This window comes from Desmodus rotundus, chromosome 2, assembly GCF_022682495.2.
Source record: "Desmodus rotundus isolate HL8 chromosome 2, HLdesRot8A.1, whole genome shotgun sequence".
In the NCBI taxonomy this organism is placed as follows: Eukaryota; Metazoa; Chordata; class Mammalia; order Chiroptera; family Phyllostomidae; genus Desmodus; species Desmodus rotundus.
In genome coordinates, this window is record NC_071388.1 from 173586000 (window position 1) to 173611208 (window position 25209).

Below are 25209 nucleotides of genomic sequence, written 5' to 3' on the forward strand. Positions count from 1 at the left end.
CAGGATAAATGGTAATGGAAAAAATACAACAAAAAATAAATGGTAAGTTTGAAATATGAAGAAGGATTCTCTCTTTGTTTTTAACCTTTGCCATTTTAATTTTGATGTGTCTTGGTTTGGGCCTCTTTGAGTCTATCTTGTTTGCAGCTCTCTGTGCTTCCTGGACTTGTGTGTCTTTTTCCTTCACCAGGGTAGGGAAGTTTTTGGTCATTATTTCTTCAAATAGGTTCTTGATCTCTTGCTCTCTTTCTTCTCCTTTTGGTACCCTTGTAATGTGGGTGTTGTTACGCTTCATGATGTCTCAAAGGTCCCTTAAAACTATCCTTGTTTTTTAAAAAATCTTTTTTCTTTTTGCTATTCTGATTGGGTGTTTTCTTTTACCTTGTCTTCCAAATCACTGATTTGATCCTCTGCTTCATCCAACCTACTGTTTATTCTTTCCAGTGTATTCTTCATTTCAGATAGTGTATTCTTCATTTCTGACTGTTCTTTTTTATGGTTTCTATGTCTTTTTTTTCATGCTATTGAGCATCCTTATAACCATTACTTTGAACTCTATAGCTGATAAATTACATTTCTCCATTTCATTTAGCTCTTTTCGTAGAGATTTCTGCTGTTTTTTCATTTGGGTCTTGTTTCTTTGTCTCCCCATTTTGGCTGCTGCTTTTTGTTTGTTTTTTATGTATTAGATAGATATGCTATGATTCCTAGTCTTCGTGGGTAGCCTTATGTAGTAGGTGTCCTATGGGGTCCAGTGGTGCAGTCTTCTTGATCACCTGAGCCTGGTGGTACAGAAATGTCCCTTGAGTGGATTATATGGGCCTTCCTATTGTAATTGAGTCTTTCTTGATATTGGCCTGTTCGTGCAAGGGATCGACCCTTAGGCTGGCTGACTGTGAGGTTCATCCTGGTCCACAGCATGTGAACTGCTATACAGGTAGGTGCTGACCACACCAAGCGGAATTTGCCTCAGCAGGGTTTGGTGCCTGCTGAAATCTCCCTTTGGATATATTGCTTGCGAAGCTTATTGGATCCTACTCTGATGTTGTCTGAAGCTGGATTTGTTGGTTCTGAGCCTCTTGGGAGGGCCTCTGGTGCAGACCAATGTAGATGCTGCCTGTGACTGGCCCTCAGCAACCTGTTGGAGCTACAAGCTATCCACAGTGTGGCTGCCTCTGCTGGGTCTGGGTGTGCATGGGAAGTATCAAGGTGCACATGAAGCCCAACTTTTATTCGCAGCAGGTCTGGGGGCAGGTCAGCAAAAGCCCCAAGGCACTCTGAGATCTGCCTTGGTCTACCTCTGCCTTCTGGCTGCCTATTTGGCTTAGTCATTGAAAGAACCTCTGGCTGTACTCCCCAGTGGGGCGTAAACTCCGCAGGGTGGGGCAAGAGGGAATCCAGAGGGTGGGGCTATTGCTTTCCCCAGGCTAATGCCACATGGAAGGGAATTCTCCATCCAAGAAAGATGTCATCTGCAATATGGGAGAGGGACTCAGCACAGGGATCCTCACAGGGTTCCTTCAGCTCCCTTCCCAGAGCCACAAACCCCAGTTTCTCCTCGTGTCTCTAGTCTGCTCTGCCCTCCCTCTGCTGGGGCCCAGTGTCTGGCTGCAAACAAAATTTTGTGTGGCGGTCCTTTTAAGAAGGTGCTGGTGTCTCTAGCAGACTCTCATCTCTTTCTGGTGGGCAGAAACTGTTTCTTTTCACAGCCCGATGTTATGTGGGCACCTCTTCCCCTTCCTGGGCTGGGGAGCCCAGTTTGGTGTTTAGACCCCATGCTTCTCAGGAGGAACTCCCCACAGCTGAGATATCCCTCCTGCTGCTGCCTATGGGAGTGGATTCAGCCCTTTTTGTGTCTCTGCCCTTCCTACCAGTGTCAACATGGTTGCTTCTGGAAATCCCTGGTTATAAGACTTCTCTTCAGCCAGCTTCAGTTGTTACTCAGGATGCTGCTTTTATAATTTAGTTGGAATTCCAGTTTGGTCCTGAGAGGGGTTGAGGGCAGCTTTCACCTACTCCACTGCTATCTTGGATCTTTTGCCCTAATTCTTAATTGATAATTACTCTGGGTATCAAATTCTGTATTGTCAGTTATTTTTCCTTAGCAATTGAAGATACAATTTCCTTGGCTTTTGGTTTTCATTGTTACATTTAAAAGTCAGTGGTTATCTGATTATTGTCTGCTTTTGAAATTCTGTTTGCCTTTGCCCCAGTTTCTTCTCCTCTGATTTCTCAATTTTTCTTGCTTTTTTTTTTTTTTTTTTTACTGTATTACTCTTTAGTCATGTTTTCAACTTTTACTTCTGTAAGTGAAGTCTTTGACGTCTGATTCTATTATCTGTTGTTTCTGCTGGTTTTTACTTCTGATGCTTTTTTTTTCTTTGGATGTTTTATGATTTTTGTCTATGATCTCATTTTTCTTGGAACTGTGGGACTGTTTTGAGGCCTAGGAAGAAAAGGGATTCTCCTAGAGGTTATTTGCATTTGCTTCTACCAGGTACCTGTACTGTATACACAGTGCAACTCTGGGACCCCATGAAAATAAAATGTCAGACTACTTAGTGTGAATTAGGGCTAAAAATATGAGGGCTGATTTGGGTTATGAAACCTCTAGAGAGTATCTTCTGTTCTCTCCCACTCAGTAACAAGTTCAAGACAGGTAGTTTCCCTTGCACTGCCCCTGGAGGTAGAGGTATATTTCTAAGTCAGCCTTACATTGGGCATATATAACACTTTGGGATTTTAGCTTTACAGAGGAGAGGTCTTAGACCCCTCACCTTTGGAGGATCCTTGGTGTTTCCTCTCACTACTCTCCCTCCACTCTCACCAGCCACATTAGGCTGTGAAGGTTGAAGCTCAAGTTCATCTGGTTTAGCAACTGTCCTTAATGTACTCCTTTGAGATACATTCTTCATTCATTTTGACCTCAACAGTCCTTACTGTTTTACTGACTCATTGATGTATTTAAAATAATGTTTTTCCCCTCTGCTTTGTCCAAAAATTGTAGCTGTTACCTGTGAAAGGGGCCAGTCAGGTAACGACAGCACCCTGTGCTGGAAATGAAAGTCTTGATTACCTTGAGCCTCCCTGTCACACAACATTCACATAGTGCTTTTATGCTGACAATAAGGAACCCAAAGTCCCAATCATTTGATTGTTAAAAGTTACAATTTTAGCTACCACTAAAGAGACTTTTTAAGTCTAGTTATGATGATAGAAAGCAAACTTTTAAGAAATTTTTCACATGAAGCTATGAATGGAATTTTGGTATTTTTAGCCACGAAAAGAGGAAGTGGAGGAAGTAAGTAAACCAGTTAGGGAGAATATCTTATTTTATACTTTTAACAAAATTAGAAACTTAGAATTAAAAAAAAAACCCAGCATGGTGACACAGTGAGCGACCATTGTTTTTCAGTATTTTATTATCATTTGAAAAATGTAATGGTTTTTAAAAAGTATTATCATTTTTAAAAAGATAATGGCTATTGATTTAATTACTAGTGACTGGGAGCATGTAATCTAGAAAACATTGACAAAAAATACATTTTTGATAGAGAAGTTTGATGATTGGCTTCTTACTATAACTTGGGGTAAGCTATTTATTTCTGTAGCCTCAGTTTTTCTACCAGAAAGCTCCCTGAGGGCCTGGAGACTTCAGTCTACTTTTTTCATTGGAGCCTGAATTCAGTGACAAAGAATGCCTTGTGTTGTTTTTCTTGGTAGGATGATCGAAGGAATACTAGAACATTGTTTTTAGTTTATGTTGAAAAGTTGTTTTCTATGTTTGTGCATAAGCTGGTACTGAAATGTTATCAAATAGTATTTAAATCAACCTCACTCTAGACATTAAACTACCCCCTATTTTTCTTAGAAATATTTATTGAGCATCCAGTCAGTGCCAGATGTTAATGTAAACAAGCCAAGTTTCGGCCTTAATACATGGCAAAAGTAAAGAATACGGCATATATTAGTGGGAAAAGGAGATTACAAATTGTTAATTCACATTTGTGTTTCTATGTATGCAGAAATATTGGAATCATATAGATTAAAAGATATATTGTCATTTTTTACGGAAAGATTGCATGCTGTATTTATTGTCTTCTTTTGCTTCTCTGTACTTTTTTTTAACCTTAAGAAAAATTATTGTTAATAAAGTGGGTACTTGAGTCAGGAAAAACAGTAAATGCCTGATTTCTTACAAAAGAAAAACAAAAACTATTACTAACGACAACTTTGTGTCCAATGTGTCTCCTTGCTTACTTCTTGTTAGAGTTTTTTTGAGGTAGTGATATCCCTGTTGGGCCCTGAGAAAACTGAGACGTCTGCCATCAAATTTCTTTTTTTTTTTTCCATCAGTCATGTTTTGAATGAGCATGTTTCTTACTTTTTTCTTTTAATCCTCACCCCAATAATATGTTCTTACTGATTTTAGAGAGGAAGAGAAAGAGAGCAAACATTGATGTGAGAGAGAAACATCAGTTTGTTTCCTCCTGTACGTTCCCCTATTGAATTCACAACCTAGGTATGTGTCCTGGCTGGGAATTGAACCTGTGACCTTTTGATGTATGGGACGATACTCAAACCAGCTGACCCACCTAGCTAGGGCGAGAATTCTTGCTTTTTTAAAAAAAAAGTCTTGGCAGTGCTACATCTTTTTAAATTGACAAAATTATGTGGGAAAAATGTTCTAGTTTATTAAACAATTACAGGTTTTGACTTTTGGATAACATTTACTATTTTAGATTTTAATACAGGGTGTTTGGTCAACTAGCAACTCTATATAGGCAATATTTAACTCTTAGATGAAAAAGTAGAATTAGATGACTCTTAAGAGAGTCGGTGACTCTAAGACCTTGCTTTCCCAGTATAGCCTGATTTGTAATAATCGTTGTTCTAAGTGTTTTGGTAACTATTTTAACTAAAATCATTTAACTTTTATTCCTTGAGGAATTTTTGTGTCAGTTTATATTGAAAAAAAATCTGCCAGACCATGTATACTCACTTTTAGTTAGGGAAATATTATCACCATATCACATAGTCAAATCCCTTGGTTTTTTTAATGAGAAAAATGAGATACAGGACATTTTTTACTTTTTATTTTGTTTTGCTTATTTTCTATAAACTCTCATACCTAAACAAAAATTAATAAAGCATATATTACTCTGGCCAGTGGCTCACTTGGTTGAAGTGTTATCTCATAAGCTGCAAGGTCACAGGTTCAATTCCCAATTAGGGCACATGCCCAGGTTGCAGGTTCAGTCCCCAGTTAAGGTGTATACAAGAGGCCCCTGGTCGATGTTTCTCTCTCACCCTGATATTTTTCTCCCTCCCTCTCTTTCCCTTCCCCTCTCTTGAAAATCAATAAGCATATCCTTGGATGGGGATAAAAATACATACATACATACAGAAATCATATAAATAAATGAAACTAAGATGACTATTGTGATTACTTTGAGAGATGGCAGATGATATGATTTTCTTTTGAAATTATGCATTAGAACTAATTAGGAGTAAAGACCATTCTGAGTTTTATCAATTATGACTTCATTATATAATGATAGGACTTCTTTATATTCTTCAGTGAAATATTTTATATATTGATGAAATAAAAATGTTTATAATTTTTAAAACTTTATTTTGCTATGCAGCTCACTGTTAATGAAGCGGCTGCTCAGCTCTGTGTGAAGGATAATGGCCTCCTGACAAGAAGAGATGAACTTTTTGCCTTGGCTAGGCAAATTTCTCGAGAAGTCACTTATAAATATACTTACAGAACCACCAAGTAAGTTTAACTAATTGGCAGTGCTTTTGCATTACTTGATAGAAGCAGAGCTTGAAATACCATCCACTAATAGTATATAAGCATGTCTGAAAAAAGTGTGATGATAATTTTCTAAAATTAAACAGTAAAGTGACTTTTCAAAACACTATTGCTAAAGTGTTTTTTTTTGTTTTGTTTAATTCTCTTTTGTCTTTCTTTAAAAAAAAAATAGTTCCATAACACTATAATATTGTTCTGGTGGGGTTTTAAACATTCTCTCATGCCGATGCTTTGGTTTGGGGTATGATAATAGGGTAGTCAGCATTTATGGACATATTTGTACACCACTAACTACATGAAATTGAACTTTGAGGGAGCAAATTAGTTCCTTTTGTAGGTGTTTGCAATCTAATGAGATTAACTAAATAGATAAAAATACTCCATTGACCAGTGTTTAAGGGAAAAATGGAAGATAATTTTATTACTAGCAAGTGGAATATGGAATATGTGTTTGAAATTTAAAAAAAACTTCATGTTAAAAAGCAATGGTAGTTTTAAAATAGAATGTAAACACACTGTATTACTCTTCATCTTCTCCTCACTTGCACCCCAAGCATTGTCTATAGTTTCAGACCATTCTGATTATGTTCACTTGGTTCCACGTGGACCCTGATTTCCAGTGCACCGTCCTTTGTGCATGCCTCGGCTCAGTAGATGCAGGTGACCATTTGCATTAGAATAACTGAGCCTGTGTTGAACAACCACATCCTGAGCACCTTCCCAGTCCTGTTAAATCACAATCTCTGGGGATGGAACCTTGGAATTCAAACTTTCATAAACATCCCACATGATTCTTGTGCACATTCAAGTTTGAAAACAACCCTTATAGGCATTTGCTGTCATCACCATTATTTTTCAAACTCATAGCTGCTTCATTTTTTACCCTACTCAGGAGCTCACGTATTTACAAACTGACAAGTAAAAATATGCAGACTAAATAAACAGGGTAAGCGTATACAGCAATATTATAGGATTATTTCTAAGTTTTGTTTTGTTTTTTAGGGTTGGTTAATCAGCTGATTTAGTGATTTTTCATTTTTTTATACAAAATTTTTCGTTGGAGTGCTTTATTTAAATAATTTTAATCAAAGTCATATGTGCACATTATTTAAGAATTCACATAGTACATGAGGCTTATAATGAAACTCAGCAGTTCCCCTTCTCCACCCCTTTCTTCCTTCCCCCTTTTTATTGCAGTATCCCAGAGGCAACTATGATCAACAGTTTTTAGCTGTTTCCTGTAGTATTTACATATATATTTTTTAATTAGATACACTTTAAAATACATAATTTAGAAGACTAAGTAAATAGGTAATACAAAAACTTGCACTCCCATTCCTGTCTCATTTTACCTTGTACCTTGCACGTGCAAAGAAATACATAGTTTTTCATTTTTCACCTTTCTTTTTTTTAAATTTTTATTGTTATTTAATTACAGTTGTATGACTTTTCTCCCCATCCTTCCACCTCATCCCAGCCAAACCCACCTCCCTCCCCCACCTCCACCCTCCCCCTTGATTTTGTCCATGTGTGAAATAGAGGCAAGTCAACTATCATTTTTCACCTTTCTTAAAAAAAAACAATAGGTAGCATGTGTCTACATTACTCTGTGTTTTGCTTTTATTTTAACATGTCTTATACATTATTCTATATTTTGCTTTTATTTTAACATGTCTTGGAGCTCTTACTATAAGTATGAGTATATATACATCTTCCTCATCTTTTACAGTTGCATGGTATTACACTGATGTACCATGATTCATTTAACTAGTCCCCTATTGATGGATTCTTGAGTTGTTTCTAGTCTTGTTCATTATAAATAATATCACAATAAATACCACTATGCATATCCTATTTTGTTGATTCTGAGTTATACTTTTTTCCCATTTTAACATCTTTTATATGAAGATATAACTTACAATTGATGGCTTGCCATAGTTCAGTTGGCAGTAGTAAGTAGTTCATGTATGTGTGTGTACGTCTGTGTGATAGATTCCCAGCAGAGGGATCTCTAAGTCAAGGGGAAATGCATCTCTAATTTCAGTAGATAGATAAAATGCATTTTAATCTCATGTTGCTTCAAGTATTCATCTTAAATGGCCATTGTTGTCATTTTTGTCCTAAATCCATAAAGGGATATTATGGAATACAGTCCTCTTTGATTTTTTTTCCTTTTTCATTATGTGATAATCATTATATACTTACTACTTTCTATATGGGGAGTTCTAGGTAGTGGTTTTTAAAATGTATAATGTAATTGTGTGTGTATATTTTTAATGTTAATTTAGACATGATGAAAAGACTAGTTTTTATTATTACAATGTTCATTATACATGTCTTATTTTTGGTGCCAGGGTTTCGGGGTTACGTTTTGGTGGAAGTTTATAGATTGAGCTGGAATAAAATTTCATACTTTCTCAAGTTTTTCTCTCTTTCTCCCACTCCCTTCAGGTCAAAATGTGGAGAAAGAGATGAATTATCTCCAAAGAGAATTAAAGTGGAGGTATGATTACATATACACTAATAATGTTTGCTTTAGTAGCTCACACTAAAAAAAGGATGGTCCCATAAACTAGTGAAAAATGTAAATTGTAGAATCTTAAAAAACAGAACTTTTTTTGCTTTGAAGTATCTATAGTAATTTGAAGTAGGATACTAAGGAAATTCGTGAAGAAAACAACAATTATAAGATTGATGTCTAGTCAGTTTACCAAAGGTTGATTTGTAAATAGGTGTTTTTTACAGATTTAAAACCGTGCTGGTTAAACTATTTTTTTAATAATATTTACAAATTTAATCATTGTGTCAAATTTTTTTGAAGAGCTAAGATTTAATATCTTTACATTCTCTCTGAAGGGAATTACAGTTTAGTGGGTGCAAATTATGGAGACTTCCCTGTAATTAAAGCCCCTTTTAGAGGATCACGGTTGAGGCTGTCCTCCGCATTTTCGGCCTGCCACTGGTAAGGTGGGAATTGAGCAAGAAAAATATGCTTTTCTTAGGGCTCTCAGAACTATAGGATAGTTTCAGAATTACTGTTCCTTAATTTGGATTGAATACAGTAGTCCCCCTACCCCAGCTATGTTTTTGCTTTCCACAGTTTCAGTTACCTGTGGTCTCAGTTACCCACAGTCAACTGCAGTCCAAAAAGATTAAATGGAAAAATCCAGGAATAAACAATTCATAAGTTTTAAATTCCGTACCATTCTGAGTAGCATGATGGAGTCTTGCTCTGTCCCACCTAAGACATGAAACATCCCTTTGTCCAGTGTTTCCATGCTGTGCATACTGTCTGCCCAGTAGTCACTTAGTAACTCTCTAGATTATCAGATTGATTATTGCTATATGACAGTCTTTGTATTCAAGTTACCCTTATTTTACTTAATAATGGCCCCCAAGTGCAAGAGTAGTGATACTGGCAGTTCAGATATGCCAGAGAGAAGCTATGAAGTGCTTCCTTTAAGTGAAAAGGTGGAAGTTCCTGACTTACTAAGGAAAGAAAAAAAGTATGCTGATGTTGCTAAGATTTACAGTAAGAACGGATTTTTTTAATCCATGAAGTTGTGGGGTAGGAAAAAGAAATTTGTGTTAATTTTGCTGTCGTACCTTAAGGTGCAAAAGTTATGGCCACAGAATGTGATAAGGGCTTAGATAAGATGGAAAAGGCATTAAATTCATGGGTGGAAGACATGAACAGAAAATGTGTTTCAGCTGATGGCAGTGTGTTGTGCCAGAAAGCATTGAGCCTATACGAAGACTTCAGTAGGGGAGCCCCTAAAATGAGTGACACCAGGCCATTTACTGCAGGTAAGGGATGGTTACACAGATTTAGGAAAGGTTCAGGCTGAAAAAATATAAAAATTAATGGAGAGAGAGAGCACATTCACATAACTTTTATTGCAGTATATGGTTATAATTGTCCTTTCTAAATTAGTAGTTATTATTGTTAATCTTTTACTGTGCCTAATTTATAAATTAAACTTTATCATAGATGTATATGTATAGGAAAAAAACACTACATACAAGGTTCAGTACTATCTGCATTTTTAGGCATCCACTGGGGGCTCTGTGAATATAGGGGCACTTTTTTACAAGTCAGTGTGTGGCAGAGTAGCTATTTTGAAGTCAAGTGACGCCTTTCTTTTTTTCTTGGGTAGGAGAATAGGGGTCAGTACTCTTAGCCATCTGTTAAAGAAAATAGGCTATGTTTTTGACTATCCTAAATATCCATCATCAAATTATTCTTACTAAGCATCCTTTTATATGGAACAGTCTTTCATTTATACCAAAGCCACAGTTATCTTTTAAAAACATAAATCCCTTTCTTAAAATCTACACTTTCTCTTGAGGCATCTAAAACCCTACATGATCCAACTCTGGCTTGTATCTCTAACCTCATCTGCTACCACATTTCCCTATTCTTTTTTTTTTTTTTTTTAATTCTCACCTAAGGATATTTTTATTGATTTTAAAGAAGGAGAGACATTGATTGGTTGCCTTCTGTATGCACCCTGACCAGGGATTGAACCCACAACCAAGGTATGTGCTCTGACCAAGAATCAAACCCGCAACCTTTTGGTGTAAGGGGGCAATGCTCCAACGAACTGAGCCACCTGGCCAGGGCATGTGGTGTTACTGTTACTGTGTCCCGGCTACATGAACCAATTTTCAGTATCTGGAACATGCTAAACTCATTTGTGCCTCAGCACTCACTGTTATTCCTACCTAGATCTTGAGATTTTCACATGGTTTCAGCTCATGGCTGAGAGTTCCCTCTGACTTCACTGTCTCCCTTTCTAAACGGAACACCCTTACCCCAAAATCACATTTAGGCTCATACTCATGGTTTGTTTAGTTTGTTTTCCTAACACTTACCAGTATCTGGAACTGTTGTATATTTGTTTTTAATTTATTATCAGTCTGCTTCATTAAATATGAATCGAGCTTTTATCTGTTTATCCACTATGTTATACTGAATTTATAGTAATGACTACACTTAACTGGCACTTAATAAAATCTGTTGCATGAAGTAAAGACTGTCTGTGAATAAGCATATTTGACTTCTAAAATCTTTAGCCTAAACCAGTGGTTCTCAAAGAAGAACTCTGTCCAAAAAGGGCACATTTTTTTAAAAAACTGTGCTTATGTTTGTAATCAGCCTCACTGTTAACTCTGGAGTAATGGTTAAGATGGGTTGCCTTGGATACCCCTCAAAAGGTATTTTGAAATTATCTAAAAGGCCATTGAAAATTGATCTTAACTAGTGGAATAGTTTTATTCTATTGCACCCAAGATAACAAGTAAGAGAGGCTCCCTGTGGATATAGCTGTTAGTGCCTCTGCCCCTGAAAGGAAAGGCAGGTAAACTCAGAAACTGCTAAGAACGCATGTGCCATTGGAGGATTTAGAGGAAAGAAGGTACAAAACCTACCCAGTGGCCAGTAAAGGTAGTCAGTCAGCTGCTACACTAGAAATTATGTCCACATCTCTTTCTCCCATTGGCCCTTAATATGATCAAGGTTCAGGCTGCTCTCACATTGAAACTCCACTTTCCTTTTTGTCTAGCTTCAGAGATCACTATTGAACATTGAAGTTTGAGATCACAAATCTCGTGGACTGTTTGAGCTTTAGTTTTTCTTGTTAGGCTGTATTGATAAGTCTTTCTGACTCTCTGAATGGCCCTGATCTGAAATTTAAGCAAAATGTGTTTTGTATCCAGTTACAGTATTTTGAGTTTCTTTTTAGTAGCTTAGAGTATTGGGTTGTAGCATTAGATGAGGCCCTTCTATTCCTTTAAATATATTCCCTAATGATAATGGAATTAGAGATCTATATGATAAATTTATTGTTTTACTGGAGTTCACAAAGCTCTTTGAACAGTTCTGAATTTAGAATTAAGATAATCAGTGGTTCCTTTCTGTGAATAACAGCTCTAACCCTTTCTAAATAAAACAAGTGACTAATCAATCCCAAGCTTCTTTAAGTGCTCTTGTAGACACTAAACACTTCATTTTGTTTCCCAGAACTAAATAGGGATTTTAGCTTTGAATTTAGGACAGTAGTTTACTTTTTTTTGTTGATTTTTAATTCTGTTTTATTTTTACTTAGTTTTTTAAAGGAACTTAGGTATTGCAGGGCATCAGTATCTCTTCATAGTGTATGTGTGTTATGTATGTGTGTATACCTACACATTATATAGTGGAATTCTCTTCAAAATATACCGTATTGGCATAAATCATTGGTCTAAATTATTTTGTATACTCTTAAGTAAAATTTGAGATACTACAGCTATTCATTTGGTTTTGGAAGCTGAAATGGAGGTAGTTAGTATTAGCAGTAGAGGGTTACTACTACTTCCTTAAGACTTTTCACCACACATTAGTGCTTTGCTTGTGTCTACTGTTTGTGTGGCCACTGGGGAGGGGGAGAATTTCTGGCATGAGAAGAGATTAGGGGAGGTTCTATTGAGGAGATATCATTTGAGCTGCAATTTAAAAGAAGGGTAGGATTTCAGAAGGTACGAATGTGGGCTGGAGGGTGGAGGGGCATTACAAACATACACTAGCATGGGCAAAGACAGAGGGGTAAGAAAATACTATGTGTGTTTCAAGAACATCGAGACCAGTTTGTCCAGAATATATGAGTGACACAAAGGACTTCATAAGTAAAATTAGACTTTAGAATTCTTTGAACTTACTTGTTTCTCTTATTTCATTAGAATATTTCTTTTGTGAGTCTTAGCTTATTAATTCTCTATTAAAAGAAAGGAATAAAATGGTAAACTTAGCTCTCTGTAAAGTATAACAGAGTACTAATTACTAGACCCAAATTAATGAGACACCTTTTTTCTCTTTTCATCCTTATTTTTCCAAAATCCTTGACAGTGACATATGATCATACATGCCAAATTGCTGACTTTTTTTCATTTTAAAGATAATTTTACAGCAAACAAAAAGAAATGTAATGCCCAGTAGATAAAATAGCAACGACATCATAAGAGATATATAAGGGAAAGAAAAACTTTTCCACGCCATTATCAGTATATATGATACACTAATAAAATTAGTGCCTTGTTAAGCTCAATAAGATGTTTTCTTGTTGCTAAATGCTTTATTTTCCGTATCTCTTTCTGAAAAGTTGGATGGAATGAAGTTCTAAAATCCATGTCTGATTTTTCTTATGATGTTGTAGGTTCTTCCCGCTAGGGATAGTTAGCTATTTATTTGGTGGTTTGGGTGGTGGTGGTTGTTTAATCAGTGTACATGTGTTAAAGTATTCAGAATAATCTATTGTCCTGAAATACTGCCTCCTACAGGGCATATTAGACATTTAAAAAACAGGATTTTGAACTTTATAATTCCTAGAATGTATGAGATAGACACAGAAGAAAAAAGTCTGCTAGCTTGGGGAAGCCTTAGGATAACCCATCACTTAGAATGAGGCCTCTAACGAAAAGCTCCTCTTCAACCCTCAGTGTTAGCGAGCGAGGTTTGGGAATATTTCTGCCCAGGCTAGATGAATAGCTTGTCCACTTGGGATGCCTACCCTATGTGTGAGTCCACTTTCAGCTAAAATGAATGTGGATTATGTTTATTCTTTTTTGTCAGAGACCTCAGATTTGTAAAAATATTTTGTAATTGTAAAAATAACTGCTGGGGCCACTGTAAAAATAACTACTGTTTATTGAATCCTTTATATGTCTGTCCCTCTAGGGGAAATTCATTATCACATGCCTTCTTGTCTACCGAATATGGAGGTTTTATGATTTCCATTTTACAGCAAAGGAAAGACCCAGAAAAGCTCAGTCACTTGTCCAAGTTGCCATATTGCTATCTAGTAGCAGAGACAGGAGCTTCAAATCTACATCTGCCTCCTAAACTTCAAAGCAATACAACCTTCCTGGGTGCTGATGGACATTCACAAAGCACCTTAGGTGTGAAAAACACTATTGAGATTATACTTTTCTTCCTACTGGTATGGAATGAAGGGCAAAATATGCTGAGGACTGGTAATCTTTGAAGAAGGGGGAAAGGGTGGCAGTTACCGTTTCCATATCCAAGGAAACTTATACAATAAATAATTAATAAGGCTTGAGTAGAAAACGTATCAATATAAGTTATACTATAAACAATATAAACAACATAAATTATAAAAATTTAATATAAATATAAGACATTATCATTTGACATACTAATTGTTTTAAATGAGGAAAAACTATTGAGAAGATAAACAGTATTAAAAAAAACATTAGTTTGATTTATTTATATTGTACCTATGACAGAAAGTATTTAAGACAGTTTATAACTAGTTAAAGGAATTGAAAAATCAAGAGCCAAAGGCCCTGGCACTCTTGCTTTCCCCTCATTTTTTGGAAACATTATTTAAAAGTAGATTTAGTTGATAACCTTTTTCATTAAGAACATACTGTGTTCCATGAACAAACCCTGTTATTACCTTTAATGTTACAAGTGATAGTATCTTAGAAGGAGAGGAAGAATCTGTAAAACAACCAGTCTCAGGATTGGCGATGGTAGCTGACTAGACAGGCTGTTAACTGTTCATATCTCATCTGTAAATTTTCTTCTTTCACTGAAATTGCTGGAGACTAGGCAAAGAGATGGGAGGTGACAGCATTCTTGATCCTGTGTGGGCTGGGAGTGCAAAGCAATCAGAGATAAATGGGTGAAAGAAATGAAGTTTGTTAATAGAGACCAGAAAGTCAGAGAATTGGGGTTTGAAGAAGAAAGACTTAAGAGGAAACATCTGCTAGCAGATCCAGTGGGGTGGGGGTGGCAGCATGAGGAAGGTGGAGGAGGAGGGTCAAAATCCACCTACACTATTACTAAGCTTGTTGAAAAGAAAGCTGGTCTAATTTGATGTAGATTCTTCCCCTCTGGATCAGAAAAACAGAAGCATTACAATCTGCTATTCATATAGAAAGTGTGAGTAGAAAAAAGGAAAATGCACGTGTGAGGCTAAGAACATCTGCTGGAACAAGTTATTTTAAAGACAGCTAAGCAGTAACTTTAAAGCAGTTTGCTAGTATTTGGTGGGAAGGTTGAGGAGGAATAGGGGTGGAGACCAATGGGATAAGAGTAATTAGGTCACAAATAGCATCTCTGCCTGTATCTTTTATTTTCTCAGTTCTCAGACTCAGAGTCTTTGCCAGTAAGGGAACACTGTGATTAATGGCAGCCGCCAAGAATATGACATGAAGATAAATTGTTCGTAGCATAGTACAGCTGGTTCCTGGGAAAAAAAGTTTGAGAGATATAACAAAAGTCCTGTACCAAACATAATGTGAAAGAGACCATTTCTTGGTAATATTCTCACTTTTCTCACTTTTATTTCTAAGTCGTATATTTTGGGTTCCTAAAACCTACTTTATAATGTCAAGAAGTGAGAGCTACTCAATCCTGCAGTTTTCCCATCCACAGTGAACTATCAGAGACTGTGGGAGAAAATCAGAATGACTAATGTGCTCAGTTGCAAGGGCCGCTGATTACTTACTGGTATTTATTGCTTATTTTGTGCCTTTATTTCTCTTTATTAGTGAGGAAGCAGTGTCTATTTTCCAAAAACTTCCACATATAGAGTTTGACATTCCCCCTTCCAGTTTTTCTATGTTTTTGTGCTTGAATGATCCTGCCAGTGGTGCCACCATATATTTTTGTATAGCAATGTACACTTTTCAAAGATTTACCATTTGCATTGCTTTATTTAATCCCCACAAATCTCCATTGCGCAGATAATGCAGAATGTTTCATCTCCATTTAAAAATTGGGGACACTGGAAATAATGAGCTTAACTTTTTTGCCTGAGATCACACATCTAGTTCCTAACGTACGACTAGATCATTTCTTTCTCATTCTGAGATACCAGGGGTCCTCGCCTGGTACAAGCCTCCTTCCTGGTCCTGAGTTTCTTATTCTAATGAATGTTACTACCAAATTCCTGGTTGCTAAAGCCCTATCTCAGGAATTCGTGTATTTCTCTGTTGTATCTGTCACTGTCCAGGGCTAGGCCACCATTTTCAGTCTCCGATTGAAGCCCTCTGACCAGTTCCTTACCACCATCCTTGAACCACCCCTACTCCACTGTCTCCATCACATCAGATTGGGTTAAATTTGCTAAAATGGAGACCTAGTTAGTCTCTTCCTTGAGACCTTCCATGTCTTCACTTTGCATTTAAGATAAAAACTAAAATTCTTAACATGGTTTACATGGCCTCACAAAATTTGGCCCTGTGTATACAGCTGCTTCTCTCACCACTCCCTGTTTCTCAGTGCGTTCCCTATGTTACCTATATTAATTATTTTTTTAACTTCTCTGGTGTATCCTGTTCTTTTACCTTCAGGCCTCTTTATAAACTGCTCTCCTACCCTAGAGACACTCTCTTCTTTCAAGTCTCAGACTAGGTGTCACACCCTCTAGCCTTCCCTAAACAGTGCCCTCTGCTCTGCTCTGGGTGTCTTTGTTTCCCACTCTAGGGTGTATTTGTCAGCAGGGCAAGAGTTGTCGTATCCCCAGCCTTGATTGAGTACAGAGTGTAGAACCTGTTAGGTAAACAAGATATTTTTGTTGAATGAATAAACAGGTGTTTCCAGTTTTCCATTGTTCTTTTTGTTAAAACAGTTCCTCAACAATATAGTCAATACTCTCTTGCTGGTTTTAGTGTTAAATGCCTATTTCCTACTCTTCCTCTAAGATGTCTAATATGGTGTAAATATCCCTAAAATTTATCTATTCATATTTCCCCAGTATCATAGAGATACAGTAAGTAACGTAGCATACTATCTATTTTACTCTGGTTAAATCTGATGGTTTTTAGGAGAACCTTAATAAATATCAGTAGCAAACTTTTAGTATGTAATTTCTATGTGCTAAAACATCATACTAAGTGTTTTTTCATGAATTTTTTGTTTTCTTAAAATGCTTCTATAGTTAGCTGTGTACTGTTGTTTATCTCCATTTTATAGATGGGGAAACAGACACAGAAAGAGGAAATATTCTGTCCAGTATCACAGCAAATAAGTGGTAGAATTGGATTTTAAACTCACAGAGTTAAACCAGTGGAGTTTATGAAAAGCACACTGTAAGAGAAATGCCTGTATTTACTGTTGTGAGTTTCATAAAGGGTGGTAACTCTAGGAATTTATGGTTTGAGCACAGGATTGGAAGCCCATGTCTGTAGCTGTAAAATGAGGGAAACCTGGTGTTTGCGTTGGGGATTAAATTAGATAATATATGTAATATACAGAACACAGTCAGGAACTGGTACATTCTAGGTGCCAGAAAAAATGATAGCTGCCTTTATTGTTGCTTTCTAAGTCCACTAGCTTACCTCGTTGAACTTTAGAACTTAAAAGAGAGGGTGCTAAAGAGAAAGTTGGAATTTTAGGTCTAAATAAGTCCTTAGGAGAAAAATTAAATGACAAGAAAAATTAAATGACTTAGATATTTAGACTGTATACATTTGTATAAAGTTCATTCTAGCTCAGTTCATGATTACTTTCTATACATTCCTTTAAGCCAAGTGTCCTTGATCACATGTAACAGCCAAGAAAGGTGACTATTTTCAATACTTTAAAAATGCTGATTGTGGGTATTAACCCACCATAAAGCTACATATGACTGTATCAATATGTCAAATTTATTTGCTCTTTTCTCCACTTCATGGCTTTGAATTGAAAAATAGCAAATTATTACTTAGGAAATAAGTTTTGGTAGATGAAATATTTGAAAACATGAGGTTGGTAGTAGAGAAGTAATTTTTTGAAAAGACCCTGATGGGGAAAATTTTTTCAGTCAGTATCAGATATTTCAAAGCAAAAAAATACTTTGTTATTATATCTTTTTCTATTGTTATTGTAAGAACTTTGGTTTTTAATGCTTCACCCTTTGGTGTAAATATATAGCTTGTCAAACAAGGGGAGAAATGTTTTAGAAGTTAATGGCAATTTCTCTGAGGAATCCTTTGGTAGTTTTCAGTGAAGTTATTAAAACATGATACCATGATGTTTTGTAGTCATATAAATTTCATGTGGAACAGCAAACAATCAAAATTTTTTTTTAAAATGTGAAGAAAGTCGTAGATACGTTTGCACTAATATATATAAAGTATTGTGTAAAATAGATATAGTTTAAGTTGCAGGGCTGTCCAGGAGTAGAGTGCCCCGAATAGGCTCTGTTTAATACAAGAATTTAGTATGTATAGATACACTTCCTTGGCAGTTATTACATGCTAAAGGCACTATTTCACTTACTTTATCTCTTTTGGTCCTCACAACAACCCTAATAGATAGGTTTTCTTATCCTTATTTTTCATGAGGAAACTAAAGTTTAAAAAGGTTAAGTTACTCATTCTGTTTCACAAAGCTGCTGAAGTGGTGGAAGTGGAACGTGAATGCAGGTGTTTCTAATTCCAAAGCTCCGTTGTCTGTCATATGCAGTGAGTGGTAAAGGAGAGACGACAAGTCAACATGGAAAAATTCTTCAGAAATTTAGGTTGAGATTACTGGGTACCACCTTAAAGAAAATTTTCTTTGGGTCTTTACCACATTATGTATAACAAGATAAATTCCACATGGGTTAGAAGAGTTAAATTTAAAAAACAAAACAAACAACAAAATAAAGGCTTAGAAAAACTAGAGGGTAAATTTGAATACTTATCAAATCTCTAAAGCAGAATGCTTTCCTAAACTCTATAGCAATAGAAGAAATCACAAAATAAAATTTAAAACAAATTTTGAATATCAAAACAAAAATATAAATTGGCAAAAATTAACAGAACAACAACCCCCAGGAGAACTGTCATATATTGCTTGTGGTATAACAAACCAGTTAAAGGCCCTTGTAGAAAGTATGTGAAAGACATAAAAACGTTCATCTCTGTGCAGTAATTCTACTTCTGGGAATCGCTTGTATTGGATAATCTAAACTGTGTGACATGCTCTTCCCGTGAATATATTTTTGCAGTGTTTTTCATACCAAAAGTAAGGAAAAGAATCTAAATGTCCGATATGAAGGGAGTGATTAAATAGTCAAATCACTAGATGAAATGTTATATGAAATACTATATAACCATTATTATCAATGATCATGAATTCTACCTTTCAGTATAAAACAATGTGGATCTATAAATCCTTTTATCTTTTTCATTTATGTTTTTACTGAGGTTAAAACAGTAGAACAAGGTAGTTGTACCATAAAAGACTGAAATGAAATATTTACATTAAAATCGTAATCACAATTACTGTGGTAGTAAGATTAAGGTGGTTTTCTTTGCTTTATTTTTTGAGTTGTTGATTACATGTTTATTTTATTTACAAACTCTAAGTAAAAAGGACTTACTCTTTGATCTACAGGATGGGTTTCCAGATTTCCAGGACTCTGTGCAGACCCTTTTCCAGCAAGCTAAAGCTAAGAGTGAAGAACTTGCTGCTCTTAGTTCGCAGGTAATATAAACCACCAGTTAATATTTCATAATAATATCTGTAGGTTGAAAAATAAATGGCTGCTTAAACGAGCTTCAGTTTTAAGCATCCAAGGAGTGAATTCTATATCTGGTTGTTCTTTGAGTGTCATCTGATCCACAGCTGTATCAACAAGATAGCAATAACAACTTGGTTTGATTTGGTTTATGAAGAGAATCTTTTTAAACAGAATCTGATACAGTGATAGTTATTCTTTGTAGTTTTGTAGGAAGTAAGATAGCTTCTCTACCAAAGAAAATTCAAAAGAAGTAATTTGATACCAGGAAAACAGCTAACATGTTGACCATGTCCGTGTGAAATACAACTCTAAGATAAAATAGTACAGAGTTTTCAATAAACTATTAATTGTCAACTTTGTAGCTTTTATTAAATAATTTCAATTAGTGTATAATAAAAATTGTTAAATTAATATGTAGCTCTAGGTACTTTTGCTATTATTTCATTGTGTACACTGAAATCAACATTTTAAAAAGTCATTTCTCCAAACATCACCTTTTAGAAAACACTGTAATTTTATTCATGTTAATCTTCGCCCCAGTGGCTGCTTTTGGTCAAATTTAGTAGTTCCAAGTTTTGTTTTTTCATGTTAAGAGGATGAGAAATACATTTCCCACTTGGAAGTCTTATTTTATCAATTAATTAGTAACACATTCAAATGAATTGAAGTTATTGTTTCTTTTAATCTGATTTATGAGCATTCAGAAAAATAGTATAAGCTTTTATCCTATTCTATAAATTAACATATTTCACTTAACTGATTTTTACTCTTGTGCATCAGGATGGTTTGTAAATGATTTTATATAGCAACTTCCTTGTATTACTCTTTTATATAGCATGGTAAAGATTCGTATCTACATTTTACTATTATTCTTTGACAAAATGTCACCAATACACTGCTTTGGATTCTACATATAAGTAATTTAGAGCAGTACATAAAGAAGGAACTTAAAAAACACATGCAGAGAGAAATTTATATTTTAACCAACTAATTGTGTATTTTAAAACATGTCTTTTTATGATTGGTTGAAAATATTACCATTTCATTCCATGATGAAGTAGGCACTGATGTTTTTCTGCATAATTTGCATTGTTTAATATTTATGGGAGGTGTGTTTGTCTTCTTCTGGACAACCATTTTACACCTTTTCTCCCCCAATGTACTGTCATCATATCAGAGCCTGTGTAGTGCCAAATCCTAAAATAAAAATGCCAAGCCTCCCTGTGTGTTATAAGCAGCTTATAGCAGATGTTGCTGTGGCAGTAAGGTTCCTTTTTCAAAAAACTCTTTCATCCCTAACTGGTGTGGCCTAGTGTGTTGGGCTTTGTCCTACACACTGAAAGGTTGCCTGCCGGCTAGATTTCTGGTCAGGGCACATGCCTGGGTTTTGGGCCAGGTCCTTGATTAGGGGTGTGTGAGAGGCAAACGGTCCATGTTTCTCTCACGCATCAATGTTTTTCTCCCTCTCTTTCTCCTTCCCTTCCCCTCTCTAAAAATAAATAAATAAAATACTCTTAAAAAATCTTCAGAGGACTCAGTACTTTGGAAAACAGAGCTAAAGTTATTTTGCTTTTGGGCTGAAATGGAATTCTGCCTATGGGATTGAGCAAAAAGACTTTTTTTTTTCTTTTGCACAAAATCTAACATTTTATGTGATGATATAGACATCTATGCATATTTATGAAATGTGTGTACCACATGAAGTGTGAACTAATTTTAATGAATCCTAAATATATTTGCTGCAGTCTCAAATTGGCATGTTTAAACCATTAAAAAATCTGGATTGTTTTAGTTACTGATTTTATTTTTGCTTTACTTACTAGCAGCCTGATAAGGTAATGGCAAAGCAGATGGAGTTCCTTTGCACCCAAGCTGGCTATGAAAGACTGCAGCATGCTGAAAGAAGACTATCCACAGGACTTTACAGGCAGAGCTCAGAAGAGCACAGCCCTAATGGCTTGACTTCCGATAACTCTGATGGACAAGGTGAATCTCTTAGAAAGACCTACACCTAGGGACAAATACCATATGATCTCACCTTTAACTGGAACATAATCAACAGAAGAAAAAAGCAAACAAAATATAACCAGAGACATTGAAGTTAAGAACAATCTAACAATAGTCAGGGGGGAGTGGGGAGGGGACAGTGAGGAGAGGGGATTACAGGAACTACTATAAAGGACACATGGACAAAATCAAGGGGGAGGGTGGAGATGGGGGAGGGAGGTGGGTTCAGCTGGGGTGGGGTGGAGGGATGGGGAGAAAAGGCATACAACTGTAATTGAATAACTAAAAATTTTTTTAAAAAAAGAAAAAGAAAGACCTACACCTTTAGAGCTGCTATTGTGTGCACTTCAAAGAGAAACAAGAATTGCTGATGTTAAAATCTTGATATTTTTAGTAAATTATCTTACAGGTTCTCTCTCAAAATTAGTTTTCAAATTGTCCCTTTTTCAAAAAAAGGAAAGAACTCACCCTGCAAATTTAATTTTTAAAGTTTTTTTTAACCTTATCCTTAAATAATAGCAGTCATGTACAGTTTATATGTATCTTGTAAAGGGTGGGTGGCAACGGGAGATGTAAATAGTGCAGTTGTTCCTGTGTATCGATCAATATAGGGGCTAGAGGATTGGTTTCAGGACCCCCTGTGGATACCAAAATCTGGATGCTTAAGACCCATATAAATCAGCATAGTATTTGCATATAACCTCACATGTCCTCCTGTGTACTTTGAATCATCTCTAGATTACTTATAGTACTTAATACAATGTAAATGCTGTACAAATAGTTGTTACACTCTATTGTTTAGGGAATAATGACAAAAGGAAAAGTGTTGTACATGTTCAGTATGGGTGCAGCCATCATAGACCTAACTACATACTACATGTCAGCAACAAAACAACAGTTTTTCCCCAGCTATTTTTGATGTGCAGTTGGCCGGCAGATGCAGAACCCGTGGATAAAGAGAGCTGATTGTACATACCATTTTTTTCAAAGAAATGGATTCTATAGGAGATCTTTTTTAAAAGATTTTTAGAAGATCAAAACTTCTTATTTTTTTAGACTTCAAAAAACAGATTTGTCTGTGAAATTTGTAATATTTGGTTCCTAAGAGAATGTGGTGACTGCTTCCCAAAGTATTACAACCAAGCACAGAGGTTTTTTTGTTTTTGTTTTTGTTTTTTTTGTTTTTGTTTTTGTTTATTTTTATTTTTATTCAATTTTTATTGTTATTCAATTACAGTTGTATGCCTTTTCTCCCCTTCCCTCCCCCCCACCCCAGCTGAACCCCCTTCCCTCCCCCACCCCCACCATCCTCCCCGATTTTGTCCACGTGTCCTTCATAATAGTTCCTGCAATCCCCTCTTCCCACTGTCCCCACCCCACTCCCCCCTGGCCACTGCTAGACTGTTCCCAACCTCAATGTCTCTGGTTGTATTTTGTTAAGCACAGAGGTTTTAAGAGACAGTATAAGAATGGAAAGACCTGAAGAAATTTTGTCTACTTTCAGGCTTTACATTGTCCGGCAGTCCCTGTGAAAATATTTTGCATGGTATGCTCTTTGGAAATTGTCCTCTTAAACTTTTAGGTTTAGAAACTATGATTTATGAGTATTTTTACTGTTTTAAAAATTATTTCATTTTTTTCTTTATTCACACATGAAGAATATCTCAAGTCATTGTCATTCACTCACTCTACAATTTTTTTTTAGTACCTCCTATGTGCCAGGCATGCCTCTGGGCACTGAAGATACAGCAGTGAACAAGATAATATCCCTGCTTACTTGGAGGTCATACACTAGTGGAAGGAGATGTGCAGTATATGAGTATAGAAATGTATCCTCTAGTTTCAAATAGCAATAACTGTTTGAAGAAAACCTAGTTTTATAGGACCTTTTTTATGTATTGTTATACTTTCTAGAGAGTGGTTACTGTTGTCAGAAAAGTAAGATCTCTTTTTAAGTAAGAATACCGTATTAAGCATTCACCAACTATAGAGTAAAATATTATACATTGTCAGCAGATCAGACTGGTGGAGAACATTCTTCCTTTTTAAAACATTATAGAAACTTTTTAGTTGAGGTTTTGTTTAACTTGTTCAGTTTTCCTTGACAGTTGAGACTTAACAGTTAAGAAAGCAAAAGCATTAATGGAAGATTTTGATGACTAATTTGTAACACCAGGATAATTCAGTGTGGGGTGGCAATTTGCTAAGTGTGATGGATTTAGGTTCATGACAGAATATGCTTTGGTATTTAAAGCATTTTTACCATATCTGTGGTAATTCTATTTTTTCACGGATTTACAAGAGGTCTTGTTATTGTTTTTAATAATAGGCAATTGGCTTGAAGCCATCTCTGTTCCTCTAGTATTTGTTATTATGTGGTTAATGACATGCCTTGGCAAAATGGTTATACCAGTAAAAAACTGCCTTATGGAGGGATGTATTATATGCCAAAGTTGGAGTGCTTACTCAAAATCTCAGTGTTTTGTTTAGTTCATGGATAGCTCTTAAAAATGTCCTGGCAGGATTGTAAACCTTGGGGCTAACATGAATTGCCATTTTCCTCCTATATTATTTCACAAAATATTTCTCCAATTATTACTTAAATTCTGTAGTGCCTATTGACTTTCCTTACTACTTTCTTAAGGAGTGTTGAGGTAATTTGTGGAAATAATTTTTAAGAAAAACCATGGTGTGCTTTTAATAGTATTCATACTGCCTTTTCTCCCCTTTTCATTAGGAGAAAGACCTTTGAATCTCCGAATGCCTAATATACAGAACAGACAACCCCATCATTTTGTGGTGGATGGGGAGCTGAATAGACTTTACTCCAGCGAGGCCAAGTCCCACTCATCAGGTGAGAATGTGGGATATGATTAGAGAGAGAAAAACTTGAATTAAGCATCTTTAAGTTCTATTCTTCTTCTCCCACTGTTCCCTCCCGCCCCCAAGAAAGGTCATTACTAACAATGTTGTTACTAATCAGTTTTCCTCCCCTTGGAAGAAATAATAGATTGGCATTAATAATAGCTGGTCTTTTTGAGAACCTGGTATTCCAAAGAGTTGACAGGGAAAATCTCAGGAAGGTTAAGATTATTTTGACTAGCTCTTCATGAATGGTGACTTTTATACAAAATTTTAAACCAAATAATAAATGGATGGTTTGAGTAATGTAACTGTCTTCTTTTCCAGCCTTTCATAACATGAAATTGATGGATTACATGTTTGCTCTCATGCTGAGAAACATGAATTTCAGAATCTAAATATTTCATGTATATGCATTTTGGAGATGATATTCATAGTTCAGAAGTAAACCAAACTCCATAAAAGTATAAGTTGTTCCTTATTATAGTTAGATGTTTACATATTTTTACCCAAGTAAAGTGAGTTAAGTTAGACAAAGTTAAACTGTTAGAGACCAACACCATTTGAGAGAATCTGATATCATTCAGTCTTTAAGTTAAAATAAAATTAGGAGTCACTTAAAGTCAGTTGCTTCTTCTGTAAAATAGAAATAATTTCACCCTCATAGTGTAGTGATGAGGATTAGACAAGATTAGTGGTAGCTGCTATTTTTATTACTCCTCTTTGCTGAATTTAAAATCTGTTTCTGTATAGGGAGAGTAAATTTATAAATTGAACTGCTTAATTTCAGATAAGCTATTAGTATTGGGTACCTTTCTAGAATCGTTTTCAAAGTGCGTGTGTGTGTGTGTGTGTGTGTGTGTAAATGTATCCCCCAGTATATTAGTACCTCACATAAACACTAACTACATTTTGTTGTCATTCTGTAGTTTGTGTGAGATTGAAATAACAATACAGGCATAACTCCAAGGAATGATTGCTTACAAAAGTAGAGTTTTCATTCTTTTATTCCTCTTTCTCACACCT

General features: G+C 35.7%; 1 protein-coding gene across 2 annotated transcripts in view; it reads left to right on the top strand.

Moving 5' to 3' along the window:
- Positions 1–25209, top strand: part of NAB1 (NGFI-A binding protein 1) — a 48818-nt gene that overhangs the window by 20343 nt on the left and 3266 nt on the right. Inside the window, exons 3-7 of one of the 2 annotated variants that reach the window (XM_024564013.4) lie at positions 5649–5782; positions 8273–8324; positions 19188–19277; positions 21138–21300; positions 24059–24175. In XM_024564013.4, coding sequence (XP_024419781.2) covers positions 5649–5782; positions 8273–8324; positions 19188–19277; positions 21138–21300; positions 24059–24175 — 556 coding nt within the window. The remainder of the gene's footprint in view (positions 1–5648; positions 5783–8272; positions 8325–19187; positions 19278–21137; positions 21301–24058; positions 24176–25209) is intronic. The other variant, XM_045198296.2, reaches the window with a different exon arrangement.